Genomic DNA, 9,370 nt, shown 5'->3' with positions numbered 1-9,370 from the left:
CCAAAGGGAAGATATGCTTCACCATATTTTCTAGTCTTTGGCTTAGAATGAAGTTGGTTTGGAAACGTATTCAGCTATGCTTCATCTCCTGCTTTGCGTTTGTATAGGCTCCAGTGCTAGCAGTGTCCAAGCGTTTTGCCCCCCACCCCTTTCATCCCATCATTTCCCAGCTCATCACATCTGGATCTGTTCATAGCACCTTATTTTACATTTTTGATCTGTATTCCTTATTTAAAATGTCTCATCTTCCAAAAATATACTGAAATACCTAAAATGAAAGGTTAGTTAAATGTGAAATGTTGGCTGTGAGGAAGCCATCATCGATCAGTAAAGGCTGATATTAGATAAACAAACATAATGAATGGTCATAAACCTTAGCAAAGAGTTTTTATTATTATTCTTAAATAAAAAGGGCAGATCCACTCTTGAGTCTGTTACTATATGGGTGACTAATATCAGAGGTCCATCAGTAAATTGTCTGATTTGTACCAGAATCTTTTTCATATGTTTTGTCTCTCTCAGGTTACAGATGACTAATTAGATTTAAAATCATAATAAAAGTGCTCATTTGAAGTACGCAAAAGCTGGAGACAATCCCAGCTGTACTTTTCTGCATAAGTAATAAATGGGTACAGGCCACCAGTCTGTCACAGACTGACAGCCATTCCAACCTATGACCAATTTAGAATCTCCAGTTAACCTAACCCTAACAACTGCATGTCTTTGGGATGTGGGAGGAAGCCACAGTACCCAAAGAAATCCCACGCAGACATGAGGAGAACATGCTAACTCCACACAGAAAGCCGCTAGCTAGATGTTGGATTTAAACCCAGAACCTTATCGCTATAAATGGTAAATGGACTGATTCTTATATAGCACTTTTCCGTTCTACTTCAGCACTCAAAGTGCTTTATACAACATCACCCATTTGCACCCATTCCAACAGTACTTTTTTTTCCTAAATTTAAATATACACCAAAGTGCTTTGTATCCAACATTTGCACACATTTATACTCATCATTTCTTCTTCAAATTAATGACTAATCTTTAAAGTCTGGTCTCTTTTTCCCCATTGGATATGAATATTGTATCAGTACCTCAGCAAATGAATAATCAATCATGTTTCATCATACTTTATCTACTCTTTGGAGATTAAGGAAGTTAGATGATGTTTTAGATCATTTATGCAGAAAAGTACAAAACTTTAAAGTGTTAAAGTTTTTCTTTCTTTCTCAGCACTCTCAGTTAATGCTAGCATAATGCTCATTTTACTGTCTTTTTTTTTTTTTTTAAGTCTTAGTTTTATTTCAATCCATATATTGTTTCACTGGCTGTTGACCAGCCAGACTGTTCTCTTATTACTCATGTTGTTCTTCACCTCAGTAGTTCTTGTAATTATCAGGTAAAGATGGGCATGGTGAAACCCTGTGCCTTAGTCAGTTCCTGCCATTTGATGAAGCCTGTATCAAGGACTTGGGTTAATGGCAGATGCCTGACCTACCAACAAGCCCTGCCAACTCAGCCAGTGCCCACACTTCAGCATACCTGTGAGCGCTACCTCATACTCCTGGAGCCCTTTGTGGAGGTGGATGAGCTGAAGAGAACAAAACAGCTGGTTCAAGAATTCCTGAAACCAGGAGGCGTTGGAGAAAAACTGCAGAAAGGCCTAGAAAAGAAGGCTCTCAATACTGACAACTGGGTAAGCCTAACAGCAGCACTGAAGGGGAGCTTATAGGTGCAATTGTTATGAAAGCTCACAGGGAGCTCTGAGCCTCTTATTCCTTTAGCTTTAAGTAGTGACTTAATTAATTTATCCACATCTTCAAAACTTGACTTGTTTGGGTTTTTTTTTTAAATTTGATCATTGTTAACAAGCTTTCAAGCTGGGAAAATTAAACTCTTATTGAAAAAGCCCTTACCTGGTCCTATCTTAGCTAAATGTACACAAATTTCTAATCTTTTTCATTTAATAATTCTCGGTTCTTATCAAGACTGCTGAGGAGTGATAAACTAAGTTTTCATTGGTTCTCACAATGAACTTGTCTTTGTGTTTGTCCTACTAGACCTGAGTGCAACATTAAACAACGCTGACCATAGCATTTTACTAGAGAGAGCAGAAGCCTTCATTGGTATTAAAGTAATGCACTGATTTAACAGTGGACCACTGTGACTGTTAGGGTACCTGGGTCGTTGACCCAGTGGTTTCAGTTTTGTACCTTTTTTATTGGTGTTCTTATCTTAGTTTGTTTTTGTGAAGGTTTTAGTTTCTGTTTTGCATTTCCAATTTTTCCCCAGTTCTTCTTGATGTTTGATTATGTAGTTCTCAGGTGTGGGTTTCCATGCTCCCTCTATTCTGTGTCCAGTCAGTGTCTGTGTCTGCCCTGTTCCCACATCTCTGTTACAGTGCCTGCTTGTGAGTCTGTATCTATAAGTTCAGTCTGTTTCCTGTTTTATTTTGAAGGTCCATGTCTTATGTTAATGTATCTGGTTTTGCTTCCCCTGTTTCATTAGGCCTGATTTGCCCCTGATTTGCCCCAGCTGTGTTTCCCTCCTGTTACTCATTCCCTGATTGCTCCCTCTGTGCCCTGTGTTTCTGTCTCTGTGTCATGATCTACCCTTATCTAGCTGTGTGGTCTGTCTGCATAAGTTTACCTTGGAGTCTCAGTTTTGTTACTTTTTGGAGTTCAGCATTAAATGGTAAATGGCCTGCATTTGTATAGTGCTTTACTAGTCTCCAAGGACCTCAAAGCACTTTACACATTCAATCATCCACCCATTCACACACTGGTGATGGCACTGACATTAAAGCTGTATTTAAGTTCACCCTTTGTCTCTGACTGTCTGCACTTTGGGTCCTTTTCCTACCTGCACACAGCCTTCACATAACAGTCACTCTGTCTCCTGTCTGTTAGTCAACCTGGCTATATACATTTAAGTACCTCAAGTTGTATGCTCAAAATTCACAATACTCACTATAGAACCCTCTTTTTTTTTTTTTTTTTTTTATTATTATTATTATAAATTATGACTTGATGTCAGTGATATAGATCTTCATAAATTGCAGCATAAATAGATCAACAGATACACTAGTTGAGTATTAGCAAGTTCTCAATAAAAGTGCAGATGTTATCAACTACATTTAACTTATTGTTGCACAAACACAATCCTGAATTTTCTGGATGGACTGTAATACATTCATGCACTTATCTGTGTTTAGTTAGCAGACTATATGGTGCAGACTGACTATCTTGACAACCGTCTGCCTGTGGTGGCTTATTCAAATATCAGTGGTTCCTTTCCCCGAATGGACTTCAGGGATAAGCGGGGACAAATAAGGTGAACTATATAACTGTATACTGCATTGTGAAGGGGGGGACAATAGATTCTGAAGGTCTGAATCTTGGCCGTTTCTGATTGCTATATTAGGGACGTTGTATTATGTCAATGCCATGCAAATGTTTAACTAAATAATCATGTTCTCTGCCTAGGTGTGCTGCCAAAGTGATAAGAGCTATTTTGGACTTCAAGACTATGATTGACAAGTGAGTATTATCAGCTCAAGTAAAAAAAAAAAAGTAAAAGCTTAGAAAGTGGCAGGTATAGACAGTTATTATTTAAAATTCAATATTCTGTGATTACCTCCTGTCAAGAGAATGGTGCTAGCGGGATCTGGGTTTACTGTATCACTACAGTATAGTCATTTGGGTTTCCAACCTCCAACCAGGACTGATAACATTTGCAATGTCCATTGTTTTCCTTGTGTGGGGAAATGCACATTACATGGTCAAAACTTTTTTTTCTTCTTCTTCTTTTCTTAGCTTAGCTACCTTGCTATTAATTCCTAATCACATTTTAATTTGTTTTCTCAAAGTTGGTGTGAAATATCAAAAGCTGTGGAAAGCAAACTTGCAAACAAAACAAATACACATACACCATGCTAATGTACTTGTACTTGCACTTGTTATTTGAAATGGCTTTGAGGGTTGTGTATCTGTCTGTCTGTCTGGAAATGAGTAATTGTGAGTTCCAGGTATACCATAAACACATCATGTGATCATATCCTGGAAGTTTCAGGTCATTGCAGTATAAAATTGTTGGCATTTCCCTTATAAGGCTGATACTGATTTTTACTGTTTAGTATTATTCCCACACATAAAAATAAGTCCTTGTTTCTTATGTGGCTGAGGTTTAACTTTAATCAAAGTGCCATAGCTTCAGACATGAACAGTAAGAAATTGTTGACACAGGCATCATGTTTAACAGTGAGACGGTACCAGTTGATTACCTGGGAGGAAAACCCCTGTGTATGAACCAGTATTCCCAATTGCTATCATCATGCCGTATTCCGGGCCTGGAGATGGACTCTGTTGTGTTCCATGGCAAGACTTCTTACCCTTCCAGATACATTACATTGGCTTATAACAGTCAGGTGAGGAGCACATCATCACACACTTGTCTGACATTCTGGGACTGTATTCATCCATTTACAAAGAATGGTGTTATAATGCATCTTAGTAGAAAAAGTGAAGTTGAAGATCAAATTATCAAGCAGTTTAAAAGGTGTAGAATGCACAGTTTTCACTGTGCTAACTGCAACTGCATCTTCCACAATCCACAAATCATACTTCTCCAATATTGTTGAGATTCAGCCCTCAACATAAACGGTAATATGTATATCACAGGCACTAGAGACAAGGATTTTCAGGAACTCTGCCAATTCATTTATACAGTGGGGCAAAAAAGTATTTAGTCAGCCACCGATTGTGCAAGTTCCCCCACTTAAAATGATGACAGAGGTCAGTAATTTGCACCAGAGGTACACTTCAACTGTGAGAGACAGAATGTGAAAAAAAAATCCATGAATCCACATGGTAGGATTTGTAAAGAATTTATTCGTAAATCAGGGTGGAAAATAAGTATTTGGTCAATAACAAAAATACAACTCAATACTTTGTAACATAACCTTTGTTGGCAATAACAGAGGTCAAACGTTTACTATAGGTCTTTACCAGGTTTGCACACACAGTAGCTGGTATTTTGGCCCATTCCTCCATGCAGATCTTCTCGAGAGCAGTGATGTTTTGGGGCTGTCGCCGAGCAACACGGACTTTCAACTCCCGCCACAGATTTTCTACGGGGTTGAGGTCTGGAGACTGGCTAGGCCACTCCAGGACTTTCAAATGCTTCTTACGGAGCCACTCCTTTGTTGCCCGGGCGGTGTGTTTTGGATCATTGTCATGTTGGAAGACCCAGCCTCGTTTCATCTTCAAAGTTCTCACTGATGGAAGGAGGTTTTGGCTCAAAATCTCACAATACATGGCCCCATTCATTCTGTCCTTAACACGGATCAGTCGTCCTGTCCCCTTGGCAGAAAAACAGCCCCATAGCATGATGTTTCCACCCCCATGCTTCACAGTAGGTATGGTGTTCTTGGGATGCAACTCAGTATTCTTCTTCCTCCAAACACGACGAGTTGAGTTTATACCAAAAAGTTCTACTTTGGTTTCATCTGACCACATGACACAGTTGATTTTTTTCACACCAAGCTGCTTGCCTATTGTAGATTCACTCTTCCCAGTCTGGTGCAGGTCTACAATACTTTTCCTGGTGTCCTTCGAAAGCTCTTTGGTCTTGGCCATGGCGAAGTTTGGAGTCTGACTGTTTGAGGCTGTGGACAGGTGTCTTTTATACAGATGATGAGTTCAAACAGGTGCCATTCATACAGGTAACGAGTGGGGGACAGAAAAGCTTCTTACAGAAGACGTTACAGGTCTGTGAGAGCCAGAGATTTTCCTTGTTTGAGGTGACCAAATACTTATTTTCCACCCTAATTTACCAATAAATTCTTTACAAATCCTACCATGTGAATTCATGGATTTTTTTTTTTTCACATTCTGTCTCTTACAGTTGAAGTGTACCTCTGGTGCAAATTACTGACCTCTGTCATCATTTTAAGTGGGGGAACTTGCACAATCGGTGGCTGACTAAATACTTTTTTGCCCCACTGTATTATAAATCATTTTATGGGGCGAGTCAATTCTGGAGCCTTTCACAGCTGACTTTGGGTGTGCAGTAGGAACATCAGTCCACAGTGTGCACCAGTGTTCACATTCACACAAAAACTGCCACAGGCTCCTGGTAAGGGCATTATACTATGAACGAGTGGAGATTTAATTTTATTTTTTTTTGTATTAACAACAGTTCTTATAGCACAAAATTACAAATAAAGTTGGGCTAAAAACAAAAACATTAGACTGACATCATGTAGATGAGAAGTTCAAATTGCTTTAATAAATAATGTTATTATACAGCTTTACAGAAATCGATAGGAAAAAATTCCTGAAGAATCCTTTATGGCAGCGAGGCTGAATCCATCAGAGGGTGAAGGAGCTCTGCTGCCTCAGAAGTGTGGACTTGAGTGGGAGTAATGTCCATGCTGTAGAGCAGTTTGTCTGTACCTCATTTCTGACCAATGATGCTTCCAGCCTTGAGGATCAGTTTGATCCTTCTGGCACTGATGCTGCAGATTAGCAAAAGCCCCAGACTGCATGGGATGGTGATCATGGCAAAAGGTTTCTTTGCTCACACTGGTAATAAGTGTAAATAAAAATTAAACTCTGTGCTAAATGAATCTATGTCAGATGATGCACATCCAAATTTCTGAAGGAATGTTTTACAACCAGTTATTTTATTCTCTTATGGTGAGCAAGTTCACTCTCTCATACACTCCCTTCCAATAAGGAGCCTTGCTTTTGTGTGTGTCCTTGCTTCAGTTCTTTATGGTGGATGTCTACAACAGTGATGGGACTCCTTTGACTGTGCACCAGCTTTGTGTTCAGCTGGAGAGAATATGCAGCTCTTCGCTGGAGACCAGCACAGAGCCTGTTGGCATCCTCACCTCCTTAAATCGTGACTCCTGGAGCAAATGCTATGACAGATTGATCCAAGGTGAGCACAATTATGCTTTTGTACAGTTGTAAAGAAGATAATGTATATGTAAGGGGGATTAACTGGGAAACGCTGTAATGCAAGCGCTAAACTGATGTTAAAACTAAACAACGTAATACTTGATCATAAGAGGCCAGGTAAAATTGGAATTTCTCCATGTAAGAAAGTTATATTAAGTAGTCAGTGAAAACCAAACTGCTTTATTGAATCTCTAGAAAAACCCTGTTCATCTCATAGCATAGCTTTATTTTATTTATTTATTTATTTTTTCATTTTTAAAAAAAAAGGTAGAAAAGAGCATGTGGAATAAGAGTTGCCACTATGAGTGTTCATTAATTTGACGAAGGGTGATGTTTTCATAATAAGGGTATAATGGGCACCAGTGGATTCCACTAAACTGAGCTCAGTAAACTCTGTCCTGTTTTTCTGAGTGTTTACAGCCAAACCTCACACATTGCCGTTCTGTAATAATACTAGGAATTTATTGAAACAGAGCAGAACTGGACTTAACGGAGCATAGGAATGTTTATATAAATTGGCCAAAATGCAGCTGTTAATGGGACTGTGCTACTACTAAACGGTATGTTGTGTTGGTCATATGCACAGTATTCCCACTCTTATGCTTTCCTCCTTAGACATTTGAGATCATTTATTCCATCAACTGTTTTTGTATTGTTACAATTGATTTCAAGGTGTAATGCAAAGAGTAGAGGGGATGTTTTTAAACCTACTTTGGACACTAAAAAGTAATTTAGCAGACGTGGGGGAAATTGGACAGAGGCAGGAAAATCAACCTCCTCCTCCCCAGCAAATAGAACCTTGAGTTTCACACACTGCAAAAAAACCCAAAGTGATGCATGCATTTATGAAACTGGCATTGTAACACTATCTTGTCACACTGCTTAGTATCTGATGGTTAATGCAAACAAATGGCATATAAGTGACCCCTTACAATCAACTGACTCAATCTTTTATTTAATTTATCCTAGTTTTATCACCATCTTGACACACCCAAAGTCCGTTTGAAGATGCGAGTGGTCCTTGCGGCCTGGTCCTTGTAATCAAAACGACTGTTTTAGAGGAAAAGGGATCAAAAGTTTATTCCATATGGTTGTAATTCTTTTGGTCACTCAATTGTCTCGGTATTAAATACTAGTGAATAAAAGTAAAGTCAGCATTATCACAGGGGAAATGGCGGTGATAATCTGGGTGACAGACACCAAGAATCCCCTGAAAAGCAGAAGTGCTGGGACAGGGGGACAGAGACAAGGTAACAGTGCATTTGAGAGGACCCTTGTATTAAAATGGCGTTTCCCTATATGAACAACATAATAAAGCTCTGGTTAATTCAGTTTCTATTGACTAGCATATACTGCAACATTTGGTCAACAATGAATTATTTTTTTATTATTATTATCAATGGTAATATACAAGTTATGCAATAACTTCTAAACGTGTAAGTAGGCATAAGTATTTGACTGAATATGAATGGGTATCATGTATGCTTTGTCTGTTGCATTTGTGTCCAGATAAGCCCAACAAAGAAGCGCTGTCAGCTATCCAGAGGAGCATCTGTGTAGTATGTCTGGATAAAGCCATGCCTCAAGTGCCCGATGACATGTACTCCAGAGGTAATGTCCTCCAGATGATGCATGGAGGAGGCAGCCAGTGGAACAGTGCCAACCGCTGGTTTGATAAATCAGTACAGGTGATTTGAATCATAGTAGATAAACTTCATTTGTATAAAAATGGTTTGGTGTAAAAAATAAATAAAATAAAATTTAATTAATAAAAAAAAAATCTAGAATCACTTATAAAGTATTTTAAAAATGTGTATATATAATTGGATACAAAATCACAGAAGTGAGTACAAAGAATATTCTAACAAATCATAAATTTTAACTTTAAAACCTTAGGTGCAACTAGGTTGAACGGTTAGTTGGTTTGTTGTTGTAATTGTCCTAAGTGCCGCATTCAGTACTGTGGACAATGATGTATTATTACAGTGACTAGAGCATGCAATAGGTATTGTTGAGAAATCAGTTTTACCCCGGTTCTTTTATTCGTCAAAACTTCCAGAGACGGCACCGGAACTCAGTAGCCATTTCACAAAACCTTTATTCATCTTTATTCATCTTCATTTAAGCATGCATCTTCTAGAAGGGAAGACGAGGCCGGTGTCCCTCTCCAAAATCTTCACCCCTTTGTTAGTTACAGCCAGATTTATAGAAGTGACCCCATCATAAAACCCCCTACGGTGTGCTGCAAACTCTGTCTGTGTCTATGTGCACGAGCACATGAATATGAGGTGCCGTAAGGGACATTATTACTGAAACGCTCTCGCACACACTACTGAAACGCTCTCGCACACACTACTGAAACGCTCTCGCACACACTACTGAAACGCTCTCGCACACACTAC

General features: G+C 38.9%; 1 protein-coding gene across 1 annotated transcript in view; it reads left to right on the top strand.

Annotated features, from left to right (window-relative positions):
• LOC102294224 (carnitine O-acetyltransferase) overlaps window positions 1-8,701 on the top strand; it is an 11,205-nt gene extending 2,504 nt beyond the window's left edge. The window contains exons 3-8 of the mRNA XM_014340332.1: window positions 1,403-1,699; window positions 3,218-3,336; window positions 3,489-3,542; window positions 4,264-4,429; window positions 6,774-6,948; window positions 8,478-8,701. Of these exons, the coding sequence (XP_014195818.1) occupies window positions 1,403-1,699; window positions 3,218-3,336; window positions 3,489-3,542; window positions 4,264-4,429; window positions 6,774-6,948; window positions 8,478-8,665 (999 nt within the window). The 3' untranslated portion in view covers window positions 8,666-8,701. The remainder of the gene's footprint in view (window positions 1-1,402; window positions 1,700-3,217; window positions 3,337-3,488; window positions 3,543-4,263; window positions 4,430-6,773; window positions 6,949-8,477) is intronic.
• The last annotated feature ends 669 nt before the right edge of the window (window positions 8,702-9,370 follow it).

This window comes from Haplochromis burtoni, unplaced genomic scaffold, assembly GCF_018398535.1.
Source record: "Haplochromis burtoni strain Fernald_Lab_line unplaced genomic scaffold, NCSU_Asbu1 Contig_356, whole genome shotgun sequence".
NCBI lineage: Eukaryota > Metazoa > Chordata > Actinopteri > Cichliformes > Cichlidae > Haplochromis > Haplochromis burtoni.
Note: the sequence above shows the minus strand (reverse complement) of the source record. Positions and strands in the feature narration are given on the sequence as shown.